Source organism: Plectropomus leopardus, chromosome 5 (genome assembly GCF_026936395.1).
Source record: "Plectropomus leopardus strain MGB_pleo_1.0 chromosome 5, ASM2693639v1, whole genome shotgun sequence".
Taxonomy (NCBI): Eukaryota; Metazoa; Chordata; class Actinopteri; order Perciformes; family Serranidae; genus Plectropomus; species Plectropomus leopardus.
The window spans coordinates 12,099,379-12,125,569 of NC_142180.1; the positions used below are offsets into that span (position 1 = coordinate 12,099,379).

The window sequence follows — 26,191 nt, forward strand, 5'->3', positions numbered from 1 at the left end:
ACAGATCAGCTCAGTGCAGCAGGGGAGATCAGTGTTCCTGAACTCTCCGAGGACACTTGGGCCCCCAGCAGCCAGCGTGTGGTTTCCACCATGGTCACTATTAAGCAGGCCAGCAACAACAACAACAAAAACACAATAGTATTTACCAAAGTCAACATCCTCAGTGTCACGGAAACTGCAGTTTATAGCTGGAAACTGGACTCCAGTCACCATATGCAAAACCTTTATTCAAGGAACCAGTTTATGAAAACATACTGTACATTCTTATATAATAGATATATTACCATACATTGTGATAGGTAGTGTAAAAGGTAAACTATAGTGTTGATAGCTGGTATTTGCCCTCTATTACTAGCATTTTCTATCTATTTTCTATAACAGTTACTGTGTTTTGGAACTTTGCATGCAACACAAGGAGCATCCATCTGCAATGCATTTTAGGGCTGTCAAACGATTCATTTCTCAAATTGTGATAAATTGCAGAGTTTCAACTGTTAATTGGGATTCTTTTTTTTTTTTTATTACATGTTTTGACAGTCAATTATTTTGCATTACCAAACCGTTATGAAGTCCATATTGACAAGGTTAAGCAATTCTTACCAGATTGTTTTGATCAGCAATCAAATTACAACAAAAAAACTGTATGGGACTAGCATAGAGTGTGTATGTTTGTAAAGACGAGACTCATGGGTACCTATAGAACCCATTTTCATTCAGATATCTGGAATAGAGAAATCAAGGGACTCCTGTGAAATGGCCATGCCGTTTTTCCATCGCCAAAATTTTGCCCCTTCCCAAGAAGCTAGCATGACATGTTTGGTACCCCTGGATTCCCCAGGTCTAGTTTCATATTATAGAAGTATCATAGCTTTTGCTTTAAAACGCAGCCCTTTACAGCTTATTGTCAGCCAGGTATTAACGAGATTACAAAAAACGCATTATGTATGGGCTTTAATTGCATCGTGGTTTACGTGCCAACGCTGACAGCCCTAATGCATTTACATTAGTCCTAAACTCTGGCTACTTTCGAATAGGAGGCTTTAATACCTGTAAAGAGAGACAAAATATATACAGTAGTAGTTACATTCACATGGCAGTGAGAGGCAAACAATAAAAGACACAGATGGCATAAATGAGGCTGGTTTTAAGTGCTACATTGTATGTCTTTCATCCTTTTTTTTCACAGTCTGAGAACCTGAATATTTGCGATCCAAACTGTGTCCTTTTAATTTCATCTTCATGAAAAGATTTCCTTTCCATTTACAGCAATGGAGGGAAAATAAAGTCCAGCGTCGACACCCCACAGACCCTGTGGTGTTTCAGCAAGTCACATAGCTCCTTATTTGCATCTTCCCCTCAAAATTCAGAAAAAAAAGGGTCCACCATTGTAACTTCTGTAAAAGTTGTCAATGTTGTGTCTTTTTATCTGCTGTGTCTTATTTTTTCTAGTAAGGGGTCAGAATTTCCAGAAAGGTCAGAAGCAATTGCATCTCTAAATCCAATGCCCAGCGATACTTCTCATCTCTTTTTACAAAGAGGACCTCCACAAAGTGTCCTTTCACAGTCCTCCATCTATAGCTGGGTGGTTTTGGAAGAGCGCCTGGTCCTCCTGTCTCTACGTTGAGGTGCAGGGTGGCGGCAGTAACGTGGCGACCATCCTCGGGTTTTCCTCTTGGAGCTACATGGCATGGTAGGGTCTGGGGGGGCTGGTAGTCAGGCCTCCTCGGCTGTGGCGTCTATCCCAGCGTAGGTGAAGTTCTCAAAGAGAGCCATGTTCACGTAAGCCTGGGAAATGGAGAGAAGCTTGTAATTTAAGATTTTAAAACACAATCAAAATGTCAGGGTATTAGGCAGGTACGCTAGAGGTATGATGGCTCCATCTGTGTCTACAGTCAACTGTACTTGTTTTTTAATCACTCATTTGAATGGACAACCTGCTATGTCAGGAACATTTTTGTTTACATATTTGCCTATGTAAAATGTGCGTTAATGGAGAATAACTCAGGCTGTAATGTACTTTTGGATTTGTGTAATGTAAACCACAAACATGGCAACACTCGTGTAGGTTATCACGCTGTTAATTCTAAGTTCATGGCAAAAATAGCAAAGGTGGCGGCATTTCATATGGCATTTGTAAGGTGGCGGCATTTCATATGGCATTTTCAGTTAGAACTGAAAATGAATAATCATTTTCAGTTCCCCTACGGTGTATTTCTTTGTTTTCCCAGGATGGCAAAGGCATGACCTGCCCCACTCTCCCACTGACTACCAGCACGACATTTCCCTATCCCTCTTTCTCTGCTGACATTGTGTGAATGCAGCATTACCTTCCTGGCCTCCTGCATCCTGTTGAGCTGGACAGAGATTTGGGAGAAAGGGGGTCTCTCATAGGGCCGATCCCTCCAGCACTGCTTCATCAGCTCATAGCTGGACATAGGAAGAGACATTGATGAATTGGGAAGGACGGAGGAACGAAAGATGGAATTAGCTACTCATCAGCTACTTACACCTCATCATCACAGTTTTTGGGTTTCTCCATCCTGTAGCCTTGTGGCAGTTTTTCATAAAGCTCTGCGCACGTCATACCACAATACGGTGTGCCACCTGAAGCACACACGACGGAGAAAAATACATTTAACATGTTGATAGTGATTGTGGGTCAAGCAATAGTGAGGATCCTTGCCATCTTGTTTGACTGAGTTTTTACTTACCCAAGCTTACAATTTCCCAGAGAAGAACACCAAAAGACCACCTACGAGATGCAAGGACAGAAATGTTTGTAAATAAGGAGAAACATAGAAAGAAAATCTAAGAGTTTTATTAGTCACACCTGAATATCATCATTTACTTCACGCTAAGAAACTAGCATTATTTCATACCTGTTAATCTACGTATACAATAAATGATTAAATATTTTTAATCCATTAAATTGCATGTATTATGAAACTAGAAAGGCTGCTACTGTGTGTAAATTGTCCAGATTTTTAATTTACTTTACTTCACAAAGCATTGCATGGGAAAATGCAGACCCCATTTGAACATTTCTATAACCAAATCAATGTGCATGGAAATACAATGATTCCATTTTATTTTAATGGTTAAAATGCATATTTACTTCAATATGCGGAAACTGATAAGAACCACCAAGTGTCTCAACAACATGAAACCTTCGTCTTGCCTGAGATCTGATTAGCAACATAATTCATGAGAAAAACCACTTGTTTCAACTGTTACACAACTTTGTGGTAGATTACATGAGGAGGCAAGTGTTGATTGTTTTGTTGGTGTCTTAGTCTATTTTTAAAATGTGCTCTAGCTTTAAGATCTTGCTCTGCGTCTCCCACTTGTTTCTCTTGCCATTGTTTACGACTCTTTCTGACCCCACAGGCAGTCTTCACACTTATTCCGTTAGCTGTCCCTCGTTCTTCAAGCTCAGTCTCCACTGTGTATAAATAGGCTTCAGTTGACAGACCAACGTCTCAGCCTGTCTGCTAAGGTGTACCCAAAGCTTCCTGGTTGGGCTTATCAGTTACACAACACACCCTTATCACTCTGCCAGCGACAGGGGGATGATTTGTTTGCAAAGTCAGCGGCATGCCATGTCACTCAATATGCCCCAATTTTTTTTCTTTTTGCATTTTTAGTGTAGCAATTTAATGCAGACATAATTGAAGCTCCTGTGTAGAAAAAAATGTGAGCATTGCCTGCCTTGAAAAACCCCAAGTGCTGCAGTGAGTGCATTAGTTTAAGTCAGGTATATAGTTAGTTGAAAAGCTAAACTGTTAACTCACACATCACTCTTGGTCGTGTACACGCTGTAGTTCAAGGACTCAATGGCCATCCAGCGTACAGGCAGCCTCCCCTGAAAGCCAAACAGATTTATGTGACACTTTCTGCCATGCTAACACGTGGAGTCTGATTGTGGATATTAAAAAATAAAATAAAAAAAGAATAAATAAAGATACAGGTAAATAAGTAAACCACAGTACTATTACTGCACACAAAATGCTGCAGTTGAAGGTATTTACATATATAATCAGAATCTCTCATTTACTGTCTGTAATAAAAAAACAACAAAAAAACAAACAAACAAAAAAAACAAATTAAATTTATAAAACGAAACCTTGGACATTTAATTGGACATACCAGTTAATAATTTTCAGCTTGCAATAACTCTTTCTAGCAGTCAGTAATTATTCTTTAAAATAAGTTATTAAAATAATAAGAGACTGCAACAAACAACTGTTTAACTGACGATAATCTTTTGATTCATTATTTGGTCAAACAAAAGGTAAGATAAAGGTTAAAAAAAAAGAAAACAAAAAGTTGTTTCCCAAAGTATTCACATATAAGAGGCTGGAATATGAGAATTTTTGCCTTTATTATTTTTTAATTATTTAAACCGATTAATCCATTATTAAGAACTTTTTCTAGGTCATGTACTTGTTTGCTTGTTTTTTTCAATTTACTTAACTTTTTTCCCCCAAAATTACACATATTTTTTTGTACTTTTTACTAATTTCTTGGAAATTCTGAGGTAATTTCTTCAAAAGTTGCTCATTGCTTTCTTCCTGTGATTTTAAAAGAAATCAAGTCAATTTGCTCAGGTTTCAAAGGGGTTAAAATAGCTGCCAATTAATTTAATAGTAGACAATCAACTGATTAATCATTGCAGTTCGGGTCTTTTTCACATGATATACTGATAATGCAGTAACAGTTGTGCAGCACACAACAAATTGACTGACAGACGATATTGCACTTTGGTTTCAAACATACCTACTGTTAAATGTCTGTTGCAGTTTGTCTGTGCAACTGATTAGTCTTCCTTTATTTCACAGAAGACCTTTGAGTAATTGTCTTCAACATGTGGGGAATGTGCACAATATAACAACCGATGTAATGGCAGCTGTTGTCAATAGCATTAGTTAAAGTGGAAACACATGGAATACCTTGCAAACAACTAGTGCCCTCTGCTGGCTGTTTGTCTGAAAAAAGTACAACAGTTTATGACCTCACCACTCACCATTGTCTTCTTAACGTAAACTTCCTCTCCACGGGACAGGCCAAAGTCTGCTATCTTTGCCACAAGGCTGTCCCCTACAAGGACGTTCCTGGCTGCCAAATCCCTGTGGATGAACTAGAGCCAAGAGATTGGAGAAGAGGAGATGCTTTACTACTTATAATAAACATTGGGCTTAATGCATGAATCATTTCACAGAAACATAATGAGTATGTGGTTGAACAGAAATTATATCTTTGTAGCGTAATTAAACATTTTCTTCATTTTTCATGTATTTTTGTTGTGTTATTTTAATTATAGCTTCGACATGTTTTTATGATGAGCCAATGTATAGTATATTGAAAAGGATTTTTTTTTAAATGTTTCTTAAAGACAGCGTAGTTTCTGAATATTTCATATCTGGATCTGGATGATTTAATAGCTCAAGCAAGCATCATAAAATACCCTACATGGTTAAAGGTATAAACAAGCTTCTAATATAATAATGTCTTGAGTAATGTAACACAATTACATAATTGACCTTTTAGTTATTACTTGAAATGGGCAAATGATGCAACATTTAAAATGAATAGCTAATTTATTGCAGCTTCATTTCAATCACTGAACTTGTAATGCTTTCATCTTTATTACATCATCACCAAAATACACCAAAGTACAATACTTATTAGGTAATTAGGGTAGTTTGTGTATTATTTTGATCGTGTCTCAATTAGTAAGAAATAGATAGGTTTTCCAACATTGTTACTCTTGTGCCAAATTAGTATTTTTATCAAATCTTTGCAAATAATTCAGTTAGCTTTTTTTAAAAATAATTTAAGTCATTTAAATACTTTCTCAATATCAACTGTCATGGGGCAACTTGATGAAAAGCCTGCTATGAGAGGTAAAAAACCCCCAAAACAATTACAAGCATCCTCACACATACACGTTCTTTCTCCTCTCACCTGTTTGTCACTTAGGTAGTGCATCCCTGTTGCCACATCTACAGCAAACTGCAGCAGCTGCTGGGAGGTGAGAGTGGAAGCGGTGCCATGTTCCTTGGCGAAGGCAGGATCGGTCTCCAACACTCGACTCTTTCTCAGAAAGTCTAGAAGGTTACCATAGGGAGCGTATTCGATGGCTATGTACAGGTAACCTGGAGAACACAGAGAGGGAGTAACATAGAAGAAAAGTTAATCTGTTATATAAAATCCTGTATGGACAGCGTCAGTGGTGGGAAGTGGGATGTAACTAAATACATTTACTCAAGTACTGTAGTTAAGTACAAATTTGAGGTACTTGTACTTTACTTGAGTATTTTCTTTTCATGTAACTTTGTACTTTTACTCCACTACATTTCAGAGGAATATTGTGAGTTTTACTTCACTACATTCATCTGAAAGTTTTAATTACCTTACAGATTTTTGCATTAAAATATAAGAAGACTTTATAAAATTTAATGTTTTTTAATAAACAAATAACCAAACTGTTTATGCAAGTACAACTGAAACCATGAATTGATTAATTAATTAACGGGCTGTCAGAAAATTAATTGGCGACTGTTTTGATAAACATTTATTTGGGCTTTTTTTTCTGTCTTTTTTTTGGGGGGGGGGGTGTTTTTTCTTTTTTATAATTTTATAATTTTTTAAAAATGTTTATAATTAAGTTTTTAGTGTGTTTTTTTCTAAGTCTTTATAATTTTGTCATTTTTTGTTTTCTTTCTTAGATTTTTCTGTACAGGGTACTTTTGCATATAATACTTTAAGTACATTTTTTTTGATGATACTTTCTTACTTTTACTAAAGTAACATTTTAAATTAAGGGCTTTTACTTGTAACAGTGTATTTTCACAGGGTGGTATTAGCACTTACCTAAGTAAAGGACCTGATAACTTCTTCCACCACTGGACGCCTGACAAATGTGCCGCAAATGTCCCTTACTCATCTTTGATGTGTTGCACTCACTTTGGGGCATACACAATGTATGATGGTGATTAATAGAGTTAAGGCTGCTGCAAATAAACATTTCATTTTCTGTCTGCATAAGTTGTGACTATGAGCTTGGCTGCACCTGCAACCGGCCACGAGGACACCCAGCGACAGCTGGTAAGGGGCTGGGCCTTCAACAGTTCTGTCTAAAACCAGACAGAGATAAACCAGACCTTTCATGAAATCCTCACGGACATCAACCGGATGCTTGAGGCTTTGTTAATAGATGGCGGCTTCCAGCCAAAACCAGAGTTCTTACAGGTCATGAGGCATTTGTGCTTGTTGGAAGGGTTTCATGCTGATTTCACCAGGAGCAGAGAGTGCCAACACAATTAGTTAAAACCATATGTGGAAGGAAAGAGTAACAGGGCGATGGACAGAATGGTCAAAGACCTGGAACATAATACAATTATGTTCCTTCTCAGCTACAAAAGGTTATGTTAACCAGGACATGCTGTGTTTCCTGCAGAATCAGTTTTCTTTGCTCAAAATGAAACAAAACAAGCACATTAGCACAGTGAAATATGTATCATTGTGCTTTCCTATATTCAGTAGGAAAGATGTGTGTGCGTGTGTGTGTGTGTGTATGTGCTTGTGTGTTTTATGTTAGCGTTGAGCTAAAAACATCATATATCTTTCCCTTTTTTAAATAACTGACATATGCTGAAAGGATAAACTAAATGTTATAATCTGAAAAAAAAATTAGAAAACTTCCCAACTGCCAAAAACAGCAACTGGGTAACATCTAGTGCTACCACTGAAAGCCACTTTCTCTGTTGAAACAAGATATTTGAACAGCTTGAGTGAAATGAGAGCAGCAGTACAGGAAGGGCACATGCAAATTGTACGTCACAGAAAAATGACTCTTTGAAAGCATGTCTTTCTTCTTGATCTCTTTCCTTCTTTGTTTTCCCATCTTAAGTTATGAGTCTGCTTTTCTTTCTTCCCTCTTTCGCGCAACAATTCTTCCTTCCTTCCTTTCTTCCCCTCATACTTCCTTCCTCTTCTTCCTCCATTTTACACTCGATCCTTTATGTTCCATATCATGGCGTTCCATTCCATCATGAAATATAAACTATTTGCCTCTTACTGAAAGCCTATGAATGACATTATTTGGGTTGGATGGATTACAAATTAATTGTAAATTAATTTTGTTGATGACACAATAGCCTATTTCTTATTAAAACTCCAGACTTTCATTTTCTATTTTATAATCAAGAGATCCAACAAAGCTTAGCAGGAGGGGTTGTGGACCCCTGGCAGAGTCTCCTACAATTAATTTTGGTACAGTTTTTTTGTCTGTGAAGCAGGCAATATTTAAACCGTCGAGTCACAAACATTCCAAACCGCACGCAGAAAACGGTGTGATAAATAGTGGTATGTTTGAACAAGTAATGGAAATATTAAAGAAAAACAATTAAGGCCTTACAATTTGCTATTGTTGTCATTACTTTACTATTCTTTAATCATGTGGTCTAATACTTCAATGTAGTGTCAGGATTGTATTTTCAAATGTTGTATGTGTGGCATTGTTTTAGTTTTTGTTGGTCATTGTCTTGTCCTTTTTCGTTTTCTTGTAAAAGTAAGAAAACATTATTGTTTGGATTGAACATGATACAATATAAAAAGTTTGGTTCAGAAGTCCATTAATTTACAGTCACTTCTACTCCCAAGAGATCAAAGCATTGTATGTATAGTATTTTTCTGTGTATTTTGAATGGTCTACTGAAGGTTGCATATTTCTACTCGTAGCCGAGTAACAAAAATAACCAAAAATGAATAACGTCAAATTTCAAATTTCCATGTCATGTTTTCTTCCAGACAAGAAAAAAAAGATGCTGTGATATATAACAAATATTAGAGACTGTGTACATTATAGTGAATTCTGTTAACTGGATCACTTTGTACATTTTTCCAAGTATATTATTCTGTCATATAAGTAGTGTCCTGCAGAATCTGAATGTTGGCCAGTGCCGACCAAATGGCAATACAATATATTTTTAAGGCATAGAACCCAGATAAGCAAGGTAAAATAACATTTATATAGCTTTTGTAATTTTGCACCCAGCAACCTATAGATTTATGCAACTTATAAGAGCAAAGACTCAAAGGCTAATCAATATCCATAACAGCCACTAGGTGTCACTCACTTACCTCTGTTTTCACAAGCTCCTATTAGGTTGATGATGTTGGGATGCTGGCCTAGTTTGCACAGCACCTCCAGCTCCCCCGCAAAGTCTCTGTGGTCATTCTCTGAGGCAAACTCTGCAGGAAGATCAGTGTGCACAGCATCGTTAGACAAAGTGCAAGCAAAGCAGCTTGGCATCTTTGAAACGAAATTTTCACATCAGTCAGAAAATGCACCACACCTGGGAAATATTTTCTGTGTATTTGTGTGTGATGCATGTACAGTATCTGTATTTTTTGTGAGTGCTTGCATAAATGTATGCCAAAGTTACCTTTTAGCATCTTGATGGCTGCGCTCATTTTGTTGCCATCTTTCTTGATCATGGCTTTGATGACCTGGTATTGATACAGTTGTTAGATTGAATGTTTAATCCAGTGTAAAAAAGCATGTCAAAGGAGAAACATTTCAAGTTACCCTCCACACATGTTTTTAAGTAGCCTATGTACTATATTTAGTTTAAGGTAAAAGCAACAAGGTAGATATACTTTATTATATGTACATTTTTTCAATGTAGTTAAAAAAACCTGCGACATCTTTTTGAGTCAAAGCAAGAGTTTAGTTTAACATGGTTTTCCCAGAAAATAGTTTAAAAAACAAATCCACCACCATTTGTGGTGGGTCTCACTTGCTTTTGGCTTTCTCAAGCTCTGCTCATGCTAGGTTGACAGGTAAAACAGCAGTGCACACCAAGATGACTAGCATTAGCGTTAGAGGAAATATCAGAGAGATTCAGCCATATATGTTTTTGCCTCAGTCAGACACAGACTCAGATGAGGAGTCTGTTGTGCACCGAAATCGTTGGCATGCAGTCATATCAGAAAGGTAAGTCTAAATACAGTCTTGTATTTGTTTATGCTGTTTGTTAGCTTGAAGGCTCACTGGCAGTGGCTGACACAGCGTTGGTGGTTGTAGAACCTTGTCAGAGAATAACACAGCAAGTGAAAAGGCTATCTGTGGACAGTTTACTGACTTGGCCGCGGACTTGGCTGTTGAATCTAGGGGTCAACAGATTATTGACCTGGCCAATTATTGGGCCCGAAAGTCTCAGTTCTGATTAAACATTTGCCAAAGGCATTCAAACAAAGTTTTGTGTCGGAGTTTGCTATATTCCAAATTATTCTATTCTATACTTATTTTAAGTATTGGTAGAATGATTTTCATTTTCATTGCAAATGCATATTGATTCCAAATATCGGTATTTGCCCTGAAAAACTAATTTCAGTCGACCCGTAGTTGAAATAGCTGATGTGCATTACTTTCTAAAACCAGCTGCTGGCAATTTGACAAACTGGGATGCAGGTGACACCATCAGCCAGCTTAAGTCAAGCGCGGATGGGTCAGTCCACACCACTGCAATTTTTCTTTGCAACAGTCTATAAAGGTTTCATCTTGTAGCAAAGTTTTGGTCTGATCTGGGCTTAAGGGACATAGCTTATTTTATCTAGCTTACAGGGGTATGTCTGAATCTCATATTTAGGGAAGTGCAGAGACATTGCCTTCTTCGGTAGTGCAATGAGGAAAACACCTCTAAAGTGAAGAACTTTGCATAGATACAAGTCAGGATAGTCAAGGTCATTTCAGGAGACATAAATATAAGAAAAACACATTTTTTTAGTTCAGGGGAAATTTAAAATATTCAGAGAGTACATTAAGAGCTTAAACACCTGGCCAAAGTTGCCTTCTCCAATGACATCTTCAAACTTTATGTCCTCCCACTCCAGGATCGGATAAGTGAGGGGTTCTGGTGTTGGCTTGGGCCTCCGTGTCAGCGTCAGAGTTCCTGAGTTAAACTGCAGAATAGTCTCCTCACCCTGGGGGTATAAACAGCCCGGTAATGTATGCACATATATTTAAATTCTCTAAGATTTTCCCAAAACACATTTGGGCTCTGTAAGATTACTTGTGTTCGCAACCAGGAATCAATAAATCTCTCGGTTTTTCAAAATTCAGGTCCTTACCGATCCAGACTGGTAGGTGAATGTGCGCCGACGGTTGAGCAGTGTCTTGCGGATAAAGAAAAGAGCCAACAGTGCGAGCAGGATAGTCACACAGGTGACAGTTACTGAGCCAACCACTGCCACCAACAGTTGGTAACTGTCCCCAGCAGGCCTCCCAGCCACACCCTGGGTGGTCGGGGTTAAATTCTGAAGGCCTGTTTGGCAGAAGGGGGAGAGATGGAGAAGGAGGACAGAGGGGCAGGGTGGAGGATGGAGAGAAAAACCAAGTAGGGAGACGGAGATGATTTTCAGACAGTGAAGATTAATGGGCTGTCTATGTATTATTATCCAGAGTAAATCCCTGTCACTGTGTGGGTGGTCCTCTTAGGCGCCACCTGGGAAAACCCCGATATTGGCTGCAAGTACAGTAGTGGGGAAATTTTCCACTGGGAGCTACTTTTAGCTTAAAGGGAAAATAAAAGTATGTCCAAGAGGCTGTAAAATGTCTTTGATTTTTGCCAGTGCACTGGATTATTTACTCATTCATTTTGAAAAGATTACTCATTGTAGTAAAACAGAAATTGTAGTAAAATTTTATTGCATTTTTTGCAGCCCTTGTGAGCCAACCCAAAGAGGAAAGGCTTACAACAAGGTGGGATGTCCCGATCGAATCAGAAGGATCAGTATTAAGCCTGATTAATGCATTTCTTTAATCTATTGGGATTGGTTATTTTGAGCATTCGCCCTTCCCGATTCTTTGTTTTCTGTCGGCCGTAAATGCAGAACACGATTTGTGGCAGATATTTTTTTTTAATTGTAATGCTACTACTCCATTAAGTAGAAACTGAGTTTTTTTTTCTTGTTCAACTTAAACAAGTTTACTAAAAATGAACAACAATAATTTCAATTCCACTTAAAGTTGTGTAGCAGTTTTTCTATAATGCTGTAATAAGCGTAATTGTGACCTATTTTTATTTGTTGTGACTTGTTCAGCTATCGCACCACTTCAAAGTGGATGTGATTATATTACTCATTTGTAGTGTTCTGTACTTGTATTGCAATACTGCACTAGGTTGTTTTGAGAGCAATTTCTGAGGACACATTTTAATTTGTTCACTTTATTATTATTATTATCATTATTATTTATCATTGGAAAAAAAATGCTGCAACAAGTGGAATTATGATAAGATCCATGTAAGAATATTGTTAGTTTGTTCACTTTGTAAAACTAAAATTGGAACTATTTGGATGCAGACATTTTTTCTTGTATTGCACTGCAGAGTTATTAAATTGTCAAGCGTACACACTGGATTGATTTGAATAACTTAATGCACTTGACATGTGAATTCTGCAGCTGTATTATCCAGGTAATACAAGTTGGGGCTTGGCATCGGCAGATACTTGCAAGAACAAAGCTTATTGTAACTTTCCTGATCTGACATCCCATATGTAGGTCTCAAATCTTTTATAACTAGAAAGCTGTCATGAAAGCTTGAATTAATCTTTTATCAACATGTCAGTTGTAGTAATGCAGATAAAGTTGGGCAAGCAGATGATAACCTCCAACTCACCATCCCCTTGTGTCATCGCCTGAACAAACTTGCTCCACTCTCCCGGCACTTTGGAGAAAGCTCTCACTCTGAACTGGTACAGTGTACTGTCGTTGAGTGCTGTCACATCTTTGGTGGTCTTGTTGCCATCGTCTGTGTCCACCCAAGGGTGAGGACTCCCCAGGCCGACCGGCTGGTACTCTATGATGTATTTAATTATGCCTCCATTGGGATCTTCAGGAGGCTGCCACCTCACCTGGATGGCTGACACAGACAGGGCCTGGGCCTCGACGTTGCGTGGGGATGACGGACCTGAGACACAGAGCAACCATCAGAGTTAATCGCAATCAACAGTGATACTGTAAAACTAGGTCTCAAATCTTTGAACTCAAATTCTGTCATGACAGGCAAGTCTGTAGTCACTTCCTAAGTCAAAACCGCAAGTCCTAAGTCTTAAACTTTGAGTTTCAAGTTGTAAACAAGTCATGATGTGCTCCTCACTAACTATAATGCCATTTAACCATAATATTTTAAATTTAAAAGAATCATTAAAGTTTTTTAAAATTTATCTTTATTTGTTCAAACAAGTTTGTTAAAAAGTTAATTAGCTGTTATCTTTTATCTCATGATATTTTATTACTAAGTCAGCCCTAACTTAGCCTTCTTTGTGCAACTTCAATTGTCGAATGAAGTTGGAAGTTGTTGCCTCTCCGTGTCTAATTTCAACCCACTTGTTTTGCATACTAAAACTAGTTTTTTCTTGTCCATTGCATAGTTTTACTATGCAAATGAAATTGTCTTTACTCTCATTTTCTGCAACAGTCTTGACTTGCTGGGGATAAATACTGTTCGCTGATTCAGGAAATGAAATGTTATGAACTGATGGCTAGCATATATTTTAATTAACTTACTTCTTAGCGGTTCAGTGTAAGGGATTTAGGGGCATCCATTGAAAGACATGGAATACAATATTCGCAACTGTTTTTTATTTGTTTATAATCAACTGAAAACAAGAGTCATTGTGTGTTTTGTTACCATATAATGAGCTGTTCACATCTACATATGGAGTGGGTCTATTCCACAGAGTCTGCCATGTTTCTATAGTAGCCCAGAAAAAACAAACCAAACACTGGCTCTTGATTCGGCCATTTGTGTTTTAATATTTTCACGTTTTCATGTTGGCAACTGTTGTTCAGCAACATGCTTGGCACACATGAGAAGTTTCAGCTGCTTGCAAACTGCAACCTCACCACCAGATGCCATAAAATCCTACACACCAGACCTTTAATCTTTGGATTTGGGGAAAGGTATCATGTAGTAATTTCTAGTCAAAGCTTTAGTGTTTTGACTAGAAAGTCACAAGTCACAAGTCATTTATGTAAAAGTCCAAGTTGAGTAACAAGTCTTTTGTTTTTGTTTGACTCGAGTTCAAGTCATGTGACTCGAGTCCACACCTCTGAAAACATCTGCTCTGGAAAGCTTTAATACAAAAGACATGGCTTTAACTTTCATCGTTGTTTAGCTGAATAGATTTTTTCAAACTTGTCTCCACTCATTGCCAACTATTGTGGAACTTTTCCTTAACTCAGTAAAGTTTGTGGGCAGGGAGAGAGTCACCAAGCAACTAGCAAGCACAAAACATACTCTTTTCTAGAGTCTTTAAAGAAAATCTAATCCCATTTATTAGCTTGTATATTTACAATGAAAATAAAATACATGTGAGCCTGTGTTGTATATTGTGTTATACATCCTGCTTTGCCACTCAACACTAGAAGGGTATTATAAACTGCATTGAAAACCCTGTGACATTTAGATGGACCTCTCCTTGCAGCTTATTAACATCAGTTTCTATTTACCCTGGCTGTTGATGCGGAAGTGGTAGGGTTTGGAGAGCGGCCCCTTGCTGCCACAGTTGATGAGGCACACCACCACGGTGTAGTCTTGCTGGTACTCCAGGTTGTGGAACTTTGTGGAGAGCACAGTGAGCAGGGTGGTCTCCTCCAGTAGTTTCTCACTGTGGGGGCCGATGAGCTGCACTAAAAAGCCACTTGCTGTGTCGGCATTAACGCCATTGTTGGCGGGCAGTCGCCAGCGTACAGTGGCATTGCGGCCTTCCACCGAGCTGATGTCAATCTCAGGTTGAACTGTGGGCTCTGCAGCGACAGAGAACACAGGATGAGCTGGGGGTGCTAACAGCTCCTTGTGAATCTCTCTCATTACGTCAGTAACAAGTCTAAATTGCCCCCTAAAGGATGGATAAAGTATTTTGAAGGGAATTGGATGGTTATCTCAATTTATATGTCAACTGGCTGCCACACAGCAGTTAGAACTGATAGCTCACAACAAGGTACTAGCTTCAAATCTTGACTGTAGTTCTTTGTGAATTCACTCCCGTAGTTCATGTGGTTTTCATAAGGGTGCTCTGGTTTCCTCCCACAGTCCAAAGAAATGCAGTTTGGTTGGAGATCTGAATGTGACTGCATATCTGTGCCCCAAAGCCATTCTTTTGCAATATGATTGATGTCCAGCTGTGCAAGTATTGTGTAACTCCCTTTTTGTTTGACATATGAATAAGATTTTTACACATATTTGAGTGCATGGATGCATGTTTCATTCATATTTCCTTATTCCTTAGTATAAAATTGTTAAATATGTTGTGTATACTAGCTGCAAAAACAGTGTACTATAAAGATTAGTATATATATATATATATATATATATATATATATATATATATATATATATATATATATATATATATATATATATATATACACACACACACACACTGTACATGAGTGTGTGCACATTTTTCAGGGCCAGGAGCCTAGCTGAAAGAGAGATGGTGCAGTGACCACCTACTACATATGTTATATGTAGTAGGTTATAAAATTGCATTGCAAAATAAACTGGGCAGATGGTGGTTGTCGGGCAGGGGGCCACATCAGCTTCAGGGTGAAGTCTTGACCTGTATTTGCTTCTCAGGAAGGTGAGAGAGGAAACTCCACTATCACAAAGATAGAATTTCTTTTTGGATTTGCATTAATGTTAATTTCCAGACACATTTTAGTTTTTGAAAAGAAATTTAAAAAAAATATATATTAACAACTTGACAGCCCCCATCAGTAACTCTGAGGACCCTCTAGGGGTCCCGGGCTCCCTGTTGAAGACCCATGCTGTGTGTAGTGATAAATTGGGACACTGAGCTCTGTGATGAAACCCACAACCTGTCATAGTGGTTTACTTGCATTTTGGTCAATTGTACATTATAGGACACAGCACCCAATGGATGAATGGCCAGCATCAATACAGGATTTGTCTATGCAAATTTTGTCGTTATCATATGCCATATTTTACACAACTTTTCAGTGTTGTGTGGTCCTTCTCAAAGGCATGTGCTTGTGCAAGAGACCAACACTCCCTTATAACAAATAAAATGTGTTCCATGTCACACATGGGTCTAACCACATATTGCCAAAGACTAAATAGAAGTATGAAACTCAGACAATCCAAACAATCACTGTCCTAATTCTGTTTTTTTTTCATAAGCTTTTCTGTACTCACACATTCAGATATTCTCTCTCCCTCTACACCACAATCACAGATAAAATCAAATCCATGACACTTTAGTGCAGGTTCTTGTTATCCACTGTTTTGTGATTCCTACTAGATGACTGACAACACATTTTTTTTTTGTTTTTTAAATTGTAGTTTCGATCCCAGAGTGTTTTCATCTTAGCAAATAGTGCCCACACACCATTTCAGCCCACTGGTATCTTTCTATATTTGTCTGTTACTCGAGTCATCACATACATATGCTCACTGGGGAAAATACAACAGGCTCTTTAAGTCCTGGGAAAACCACTGCTCAGCAAACTATTAGTCTAACCAGACACATGGTAATTGTGCTTGCTTAGGTTATGTGGGCAAGACCATAGACATTTGTTCCCAGGCAAGACTTAAATATAAAAATGTGTCTGATCCCAGTTGGGGTCTTACCAGGACAGTCAGTCTCCATGATGGCCTCTGGCCCTGGGGCGCCCTCTCCGCCTTCCCCAGGACGACTCAGCTGGACACGGACGCGGTAGCGGGTTGAGGGCTGCAGATTCATCAGCGTGATGGACTCTTTGTCACTATAAACTGGAAGAAAGTGGATGCACATAATGGTGATTGCATAAGATTTTATCTATGGTTTTACCTCAGAAAGTGTGGATAGCATTTTCCTTAAAACTTACATTTATAAAAGTATTATTATTAAGTACATAGAATATATAAGTATACCCACATAAAGTAAGTTACTCTTTTTTTTTAGTTATATAATGAGTTAGAACTTGCAGTGTGTTTTAGATGAAATAAGATATTTATAATAAGTATTAATTTTGGTTCATTTGTGCCTGCATTTCCATGTAAAATTAGTTGTATTATTATGAAAGCAAAAAGTAATGATTTGTTTTATTCTGTAACTTTAGGTAATACATCATAACCTTGGCTTATCTTATAATGTGATGAAACAATGGAGATTCCTGGTGATTCCATGTTTTCTTTGCTGATGAAAGCCAAAAATATACTTCTGGCAGTGTGGCTCTCTGTTCAAGGTGAGAATGTCATGCCGATATCCTGCTTCGCTGTTTTGTATAAAAGTTAAATTGTAGAATGGGGGGGCAGAGGTGTCTTGCTCTTTAGCAAGCAACAGAGACAGTAACGGTGCTGACAGTGTAAAGGGATAGCCAACAGGATGGGACCACAGATGGCATGGGTGTGACCCTATGACGGCAGCTTACTCAAAGAAAAACAGCCGTCAAAAATGTCCAAGAAACTGAGGAAACATTGAGATTTTGGGAGCTCCTTACCCTCCTAGCACAAACTGCCATATAAGAGGGATGGGAGTGAATAATTGTCATTTTCATGTTATGCCATACTTGTGGCTTATAAAGCACCGCAGATACATATGTTATATGTCACACTAAATGCAGATGCTGTTGTATTACACGTTACACCCGTCATGCCTCTTTTGCTTCCACGATGCTGGTATGCTGTCTAAAATCACGCACTGGAGTGGTATTATTCCACCATTGATTGACTCTGCGTAAAAATGCAAAGAAGTACAGAAGGGACATCATAGCGACCCTATAGCGTGAGCTCTCCGTGTAAAATGGCTGTGTGCGAAAAAGGCTGACACCCCTGAATGATATCTTACCTATAATGGAGGACCAAGAGTCTCCGTTCTCCACAGGCTTGTAGAGGAGCCTGGTGGAGACAATGGGGCCATCTCCTCTGTGGGATTCTATCGGCATCACCTGCAGCTGCTTACTCTTTTTATCCAGCAGTTTGGGAGCAGTAGTGGGCACAGGGGGCTCTGAGTGGACACAGCAGAGATTTGAAAATGTATATGTGTTTTTTGTCTGCATACTGGAAATTTGACTGTAAAGAAACCACACACAGACCTTTAATGGTGAGGATGAACTTGCGGGAGTCCTGGCCGCCATTGGTGGAAACCCTGCACTCCCATAACCCTCCTTGTTGAGCAGTCAGACGAGGGATCTTAAACAGGGCTGTACTCTTATTTGAGTCCATGACAGTGTGAGACGCCTGAGAGTAAAACACACAATATAACTCAATGCAAGATGAAAACTACATTTCCATTTCCTGTGCCTATGTTTGCTGCTGCCTGGATTGGCGCTAAGAACATCCTTCCATAAATGCCTCTATTCCTGCGGGAAGTTTTGGGACAATTCTTTATCAGATTGCCTCTATTATCAAGGAAACAGCACAGAAAAAATAACACAGAATTTGAACATGTTACTTATAGGCAACACGTGGTAACTGCTGCACTGTGGAGTGATACAGCCTTATCTGGTCAGCCCATTGTGTTGTTAACTTCCTCCGAGCTTGACTCAACCTTGTAAGTGTCAGCCCAATCTTAAAGGCACAGTACAATCTAACTTTATTCATGGCACCTGACAATGTTACCAGAGGTACACAAACTGCATTTTATTTTATTTTTTATTAATGATTATTAGGGTGATTACATTTTACACATTTAAATGCATAGTTTGATATTTCGTAAATGAGCTCATTTGCTTTCTAGCTGATGCTGAGCTCATGTCTGTCTGTTAATTATGGAGCTACAACCAGGAGATGATTAGCTTAGCTTTACAAAATGACAGGGAAGAGTTAGCCTAGGTCTCCCTAAAGCTGTAAACATCTGCCTATCAGCACTTGCAAAGCTCATTAATTAACATGTTGCATCTTGTGTTTTTTTAATCTGTACCCAAACAGAAATGCAAATCTTGCTGACTTGTTTAATGCGGTGACATGTTATTCATAATCTACAATAAACAAACAGTAATATAATAAATCTGTCTTGCAATCCTCCCTTGCAAGGACTTGTATTTAATCTCTGCCCGACTACATTGACTTTATTTTTATCCAACCTGTGTGTTTTTATAATGTTAATTCAGGCTTAATGTAAGTTGTCTTGGCAGGAATGTTGCATGCAGAGCTGGGCGATATGGAGAAAATGAAATATCACTATATTTTTTGTTTAAATGGCCTACCTCCATATCAATATTGCAGGGTTGAGATTTTTAATAATTAATTATTAGTAATGTGGATTTAATGATTACGTGGTTAAAGGCAAATAATAGAACAGCTAGAACAGTCTGGTAAACTCAGAAAATCACATCACTTTAATGTCATGTAGCCTTTAAAACCAGGAGAAGACAACACTTACAATATACGGATCCAGAATCTAAGACCATATCTACTGATACCAATATAATATCTATATCTATATAATGCCCAGCCCAACTATTGGTCCATCTACCTTGAGCACAGTGCTATCCAACTTCCGCAGCTCAATGCTGTTGTGGCTGGGCAGGGGGTTTCCTGTGGCTGAACAAAAGATTTGAGGGCTGGAGTTCAGATTCCACTCCAAATTACTATCTAAGTCCAAGATCTGGGGGGCCCGGTCTGAAAAAACATAGAGGTATGGAACAGAGATTATACAATATAGTGTACACAACTTGAAGAGCAAAAAAATTAAACTGATGTGGCAATAGATTATTTCAAATTTCCCAGAAAAAAAGCTGTAGTTGTAAATAGCTACTACACATCTCATTTTCAAAATTCCTGACACAAATAATGTTAAACAGAGAGGTTATATATCTTTTTTCAATCATACATTTGGTGAAATTTTGAAACCATTTGTCCCATTAAATGTGTTTTATGTTATCTTATGCATCAAAAAACAAGAAAAGTGCACTCTGTTTCTGGTGCAGACACGAGGGCTTCAAAACTTAAAATTAAAAGAAAATACAGTCACAAACTCATGGATTACATGCAATTTGATCAAACCAACCTAAATCCAGGCATGCTGACTTCCCCTTTGGGTTTCTATGATAAACCCTGATAAAGCCAGCTTGTGTGGTGAAATAGATTAATTAAATTGAATGCTATTTATTTTTTTCTAACTTGTGTATGTTACCAAATGTTTGCGGTCATGATGGAAGGATGAAAATGGAAATATGCTTTGCAGTGATGAGGAGAAGAATATAAAAAACAGTATCAATGAAGTCAATTGCATTCCATAGATGAGCCATCCAGCAAAATAAGGATTAATATAATGCGGTGATACCTACCGGACTTCTCACAGTTCTGTCCTCTCCAACCTGTAGGACACTGGCATCCACTGAAACGGTTGCAAACTCCTCCATTCTGGCATTTACATGTCAGTCTGCAGTCTGGTCCATACATGTCATTATAGCAGGCTGGCACACAAAAGAGTAAAAACCATGCTTTTAAACCTAAATGCATACCACTTGAACTGAAAATACAGGGACAAATTTAGGAGATGCAGTGCTCACCCGCCTCACAGCGGTTCCCAAACCAGCCGCTGGCGCAGGAGCACCCGTAAGGGTCTGGTAGGCAGAAGCGAAGCCCCTTGCAGTTCAGCGTGGAGTCACATGACTCCTGGCAGTTTCGGCCAAACATTCCTTCTCTGCAGGCTGCAAACCATCAGAGAAAGATAAATTCACAAATGTGTTTATTTAAATTCCTCGAGTTTTGCTGTATCATGCCTCAACCTGCCTTGCAAAACACCAGAGGAAAGAGAACCTAGTCAGCAAGGATACCCATTTGTCATCCACGGATCTTGATTTTATAGTTATATTTTATTGCAATATTATAAGACAAACAGTTAAGGCAAAGTCATAACCAAAAAGCAGTTAAGATGTAATGTTGATTGTCTGCCATTTAAATGAAGTCATCAGTTTTCTTGTGCTGCTTTCAGACCCTCTTCACCAGGATTTAAACCTCTAAAACCTAAGAAAATTGGTTTGATTTCTTTTGACAACACTGGTAAAAACAAAATAAGGAACATGTCAAGACATGTCCCATAAATGGCAAAAAAAGAAATAGAAGAAAGAAATGAAAAGTAAAACATTACAAGGAAATTACCTGAAACTGGGGGTTATTATTAGATATTTTTGGAAAACCAGGAAAAATGAATGGGAAACTATATTGATCACTCTTATAATTAAAATAAATAAATAAATAAACAAAAAACATTGTTTTCTTGTTTGTTGTTTTTTACTGTTCATTTTTCTTTTTTTCTAACTAAATTTTTTTTTACTATTTTTGGGGGCAACTTTTGGTTAGTTGCTCTTTGGCTTGATTTCTTTAAAACAGACTGTACGCAAGGTGTCACCTTGGGTTCTCAGTCAGATCTACCCCTTGCTCATCCACAGCTCCAACCTCTTGTCCAAATTTGGTCAGTTCTGGCTCCAGAAAACAAGGCGGCAAAACCACAATGCCAATCTCGATCAATTGGTGACATCATAATGACTACATCCATTAATTTCACAGTCTACGGTCACAAATCAAACCCAAGACAATGGGTTATTTTGACCCAGTTTTAGTGTTTTACATTATGTTTTACTTTATTGTTGGGTTATTACCTTTGGTTTATGACCAAATACCTGCTAAACAAATGTGATCCCCATCAGTTAAACTGTACTTTCTATTAAGTAATAATTAGAAAATGTTGGCAAGCTAACAAACTAAAATAAAGTGATAACATGGTAAGAATTACACCTGCTAATCATCAACATGCTAGCATTATCACTGTGAACACATTCACAAGCTGGCATTAGCATTTAGCTCAACTACAGAGCAAAAATATCTAACTTTATACACATCCCCTCCCTCTCACTCTCTGTCTGTGTCTGTCATTTCTACTTTACTGTCCTGTAATTGAGTTAAGTACAAACCTGTCTCACAGCGCGTTCCCATGAACCCTGGAGGGCAGATACAGTCTCCGTCGACATCATGACACACTCCGCCATTGAGACACTCTGGACAGTCTTTGTCACAGTAAGGACCCCACTTCATACTAGGACAATCTATAAATAAAAAGAGTTTTCTTTCCTTAGAAAACAGCTATATCACAACGAAGTGTGAGCTGCAAAATCCACACATGTTATGCCCTTCTTGAGTATGTGCAGTTTGTTTAAACATGTCTGTAAAGTTGAAAGCTTTCAGTCTATTGAACCCTTAATAACTTTCTGACTGCATTCGCCATTGGCCATCTTACAGAACCTTGTAATGGCTTCAAGTGCATATCAAATAATTTAGATATATTTTGCCCCCCCCCCACTGTATCTAGTTAAGACACAGAGAGAGGGAATATAGGGGAATCTCAAAGCAGAGCAGGTGGAGGGTGGAGATGGTGTTGTTACTGATAATGTCTATTTACAATAATGACCTACAGGAAATAAAACATGTGCTGTCTCTCTTAAACATGTCATTATGTTAAAGCTCAAATTCAATAAGTTCAAAATCATCTCCCACTTGTTTTATTAGTTATTTAAAAAAAAAAGTGTTAAAGATATATTTGACATTTGTTGTAATATGCTTTTTTGGTTGATGGTTGATTGAGAAGACTGATGCCGTAAAAGCCTCCATACAATCTGACCCTCAGTGTGTAAATGTACATATGTGTGTGTTTCTGTCTCTTAGTGTGTGAGTGTCAGAACCCAACACACCTCTGACAATGAGCCTCATCCAGGCTCCCTGGAGAGGGCTGTCCCCGACATAGCTGGCACTGTAGATGCCTTGATTGGCAAAAGCTGCATTCTCCACAGTGAGTACCGCAGTGCGATTGACCACATCGTTCCAGTGTGTCATGTAATAGTAGTTTCCTGCATGAAACACAAAAACATCATGGGAATAATTTTCCATGGGTTGAAAACATAGTCATCTATTCGTTTCTGCACAAGATCTTTTATCAAAAACCTGGGAGTGTATGGCCTCTTATTGTGCGATAAATTTCCTATGCATCTCTGGAGTTGTGTTAAGTGATTTACCGTTGTACTTCCAGGTCACATCTCTCTTTTGGGAGCTGACTAGCTGCATGCTGAGGTTAACGGTCTCTCCTTTGTTAGCAGTCAGTGTGAGGTGAGTTGGGACAAAATTTGCTGTACATGAACACAGATACATCATTATCTTCCATGACACAGCATTCAGTCTGGATGGATATAAAAACTGTAGAGTCATAGTTTAGACCTGACTAGCACAAAATCCCAGTTTCTACCCACCTCTGGGAAAGTTATTGATCATTGTGGCCGTCTCAAGTGGAGGAACTTCCTGAGTGGATTCACAGTAGAAGATACCAATATTATCCAGATCACGGAAATCTCTGGCCACAGCCTCCTTGTTCCTAGGCTTATGAACTTTGAAATTTGGCTTCTTGGGAAATATGAGGATTTTGTTGTCCCTCTTGATGTCCAGCTCAACCTGGGCAGGGCTGCGCTCTCCATTGATACAGGAGATGGAGAAGTGATTGACGTTGGTGACCTTCACTGTGGAGATCATGGTCAAGTCGATCACAGCATCTGGGGGACGGACAGGACATTATGTTGGAAACTGTTTGACATACCATAAAACTTCTCACTTTGATTTTTTTTTTACCAGCAAATTTTCACGTAATGTTTATTTATTTTTATTACTTTTTACAGTTTTTTTTGTTGCCAACTTCTGGCTCTTCTTTTGTTGCTGATTACCTTCTTCCTATGTTTTTTGGGAAAAAAAAACCAATTTGCCTAGGTTTCAAAGGGTTAAATAAACAGTGTGATTGTATTTAAAGATTTGCTGAGCAACAGTTTTGTGTGAAAGGAATTAATAGCCGTTCCCATATAGATGCCTGTACCAAAAATAAGCCTATTGAGTTCATTGATTTAAAGAGATGATAGCCCAGTCTATTTATTGAGGTTTTACGGCACATAAAGGTTATTGGTCATTCCGAGCTTAACATGATAACAAGGATACACAAATCATTTTAGTGAGGAGCTTTACCATCACCCTGATACATATATATTTCTTATGTGAAATTAGTAGAATGAGAATATGAATTGTGCTTTAACTTATTTTAATCACACAAGAACAGAAAATATATGTGGTTTTGAACATTTCTATTGCAGGTGTACTGGATTTTACTGCAAAACTAGGTGACACCAATAAAATATTGTACAGCTGGTTCTAAAATCTGTCTCAGTGTATCTTTGATGGCTTTTTGTAGTGCTCACACTTCATACAGCAAAATTTGGCACAGGCTTCTATACAAATGTTTGTATTCTGATTAAAAAATCTGAAGAAATCCTGTTTTTAACATTAAAGATAGCTCACAACAGACAACATCTGATTATCACATGCTCTAGAGAATAGTTCCTCTTTTGGATTAAATCATACAGAATGATGTCAACCTCTTTTTACACACCTGACACAGTTTACAAACTCATTCTGTAGACCATCTGAACACAAAGTACAAATACAGATCAAAAGTCATAGCAGAAAAATATAGTTTGTAGTCCACACGTGTCTGTTTCTGCCACAAGTAAGAGTAAGGTATTGAGTCTCGATGTAATTGTTACAAAAGTCTTTGACTTACAACATGTCACACACTGACACCTGAGTTGAGGATTGAGAAACAATATCAACAACAGTCTATCTTTCAAAATATCAGATCAAAAAAGCAAAAAAGCCCTCAGGAATGTGGTTATTTGAATAAAAGAGCTGAACCCAATAATAACATTTTGTCCAACATTCCTTCACTCTGATACTTAAGCCCCAGATCCACAGAACAATAGCAGGAAACATGGATGAGCTCCTGTTTTCCCAAAGGATCACACATCCACACTCTTCAGTCCGAGGGTATTTACGACTTTAACAAAATATACATAATTAAAAATTGTGTTATTCAACGATATATTTATCAAATAATTTAGACTCGGTGAGAAATTTAAATATACATCGCATTTCTGCGGAAAGAAAGCCGACTTTAATATTTTGCTCCGTTTAAGAGGTACTCAAACAGCATTAAAATAAGATCCCACTTACTTGATACACCAAGGAACCATAATACAAACACCCACAAAATCCTCATGGTATTTATAATCCCCATTAGGAAAACGATGTCGTTACTAAATCAGATTTACAGAGAAAGATGTACATCCACGGTGACGCTAAGTCACGGCGAGCGCTGCGCCTTTTTACGCATAACTTGGCGAACAACCCTGAGCTCCAGTTCAGGTGTAAAATCACTTCGGTAACGACTACAGCGGTCCCGTATAGCTTTCAGAGAGTGTATCACAGTCCGTCACACTAAGTGCAGAGTTGGACTTTAGGGAAAGCTCAGCTTTCTCTGGGTGGGAAAGGAAGGAAGAGCGTCACCAGACAGCGGAGGACTGCTGGCGCTCCAGACCTCCCCGATCCGATTAATGTATTTATGAGTTTAAACTTTGTCACGTTTTGCTCCAATATAGTGCCAACCACTCTGATTGACTTTGCATACAACTGATTCTATGTCGTCTTACGAATGTCCTCTGTTTTAGCAGTGAAATGACAGTGTGCTGATCGCATTAAAATGTTTATGATTCTATTTTACTTTAGGGTAGTATTAACTATATTGTAATAGGTTTTAGTATTTCTGAAATGTTTACATGTCTATCTTAGTTCTGTGTTGTAAGAAATATATTGTACAATTGTTTTCATGTCGCAAAACGCGAGGCACCAGGATTTTTGCACATGAGATTGAACATGTTTGGAGATTGTCAGACTGCATTTAATCAAAATACATCAACAACATGCTGATAATTGTGTTCTCAACCACAATACTCTACAGCTACCCATATTTTACATGCATTTGTGTGAACCCCACATGCACTCTGCATGCTCCAATGTGTCCTCTGAGGCTGACATTGCATTTTATTGCTACCCTGATTTTTTTTTCTTCTAGATAATATAGCTGGAACACCAAATGCAGCAGCAGCTGGTATCATGTTTTGCCAAATGCAACAGCTTTGTTCTTTCACTTCAATGACTTGGTTACAATCCCTGCAGCTTTTATGGTCAGCCTCCCTCCTTCCCTCTCTGTTATAATCAGTCAACCTCAGGAAATGATGAACAATATGCTTGTTGTGTCTATTCTGCCATTTCTGCCCCAATCTTTTAAGAGTGCTGCACTGTCTCAC

The 26,191-nt window shown here is 38.2% G+C and overlaps 1 protein-coding gene across 3 annotated transcripts in view; it reads right to left on the reverse strand.

Annotated features, from left to right (window-relative positions):
• Positions 1–206: 206 nt before the first annotated feature.
• The window catches only part of tie1 (tyrosine kinase with immunoglobulin-like and EGF-like domains 1), a 50,319-nt gene continuing 24,334 nt past the window's right edge, over positions 207–26,191 (reverse strand). Inside the window, exons 1-24 of one of the 3 annotated variants that reach the window (XM_042514520.2) lie at positions 25,059–25,350; positions 23,261–23,557; positions 23,030–23,140; positions 22,709–22,864; positions 21,935–22,066; positions 20,531–20,671; positions 20,306–20,434; positions 19,492–19,637; positions 18,110–18,254; positions 17,863–18,021; positions 16,665–16,805; positions 14,522–14,818; positions 12,687–12,977; positions 11,137–11,330; positions 10,843–10,989; positions 9,450–9,513; positions 9,145–9,255; positions 5,965–6,155; positions 5,024–5,137; positions 3,792–3,862; positions 2,712–2,752; positions 2,508–2,604; positions 2,328–2,427; positions 207–1,785 (exon numbers count right to left, since the gene is read on the reverse strand). In XM_042514520.2, coding sequence (XP_042370454.2) covers positions 1,714–1,785; positions 2,328–2,427; positions 2,508–2,604; positions 2,712–2,752; positions 3,792–3,862; positions 5,024–5,137; positions 5,965–6,155; positions 9,145–9,255; positions 9,450–9,513; positions 10,843–10,989; positions 11,137–11,330; positions 12,687–12,977; positions 14,522–14,818; positions 16,665–16,805; positions 17,863–18,021; positions 18,110–18,254; positions 19,492–19,637; positions 20,306–20,434; positions 20,531–20,671; positions 21,935–22,066; positions 22,709–22,864; positions 23,030–23,140; positions 23,261–23,557; positions 25,059–25,122 — 3,411 coding nt within the window. In that variant the 5' untranslated portion in view covers positions 25,123–25,350 and the 3' untranslated portion in view covers positions 207–1,713. Of the gene's footprint in view, positions 1,786–2,327; positions 2,428–2,507; positions 2,605–2,711; positions 2,753–3,791; positions 3,863–5,023; positions 5,138–5,964; positions 6,156–9,144; positions 9,256–9,449; positions 9,514–10,842; positions 10,990–11,136; positions 11,331–12,686; positions 12,978–14,521; positions 14,819–16,664; positions 16,806–17,862; positions 18,022–18,109; positions 18,255–19,491; positions 19,638–20,305; positions 20,435–20,530; positions 20,672–21,934; positions 22,067–22,708; positions 22,865–23,029; positions 23,141–23,260; positions 23,558–25,058; positions 25,351–26,191 lie in introns of those variants that run through there. The other 2 variants (XM_042514527.2, XM_042514533.2) reach the window with 2 other exon arrangements.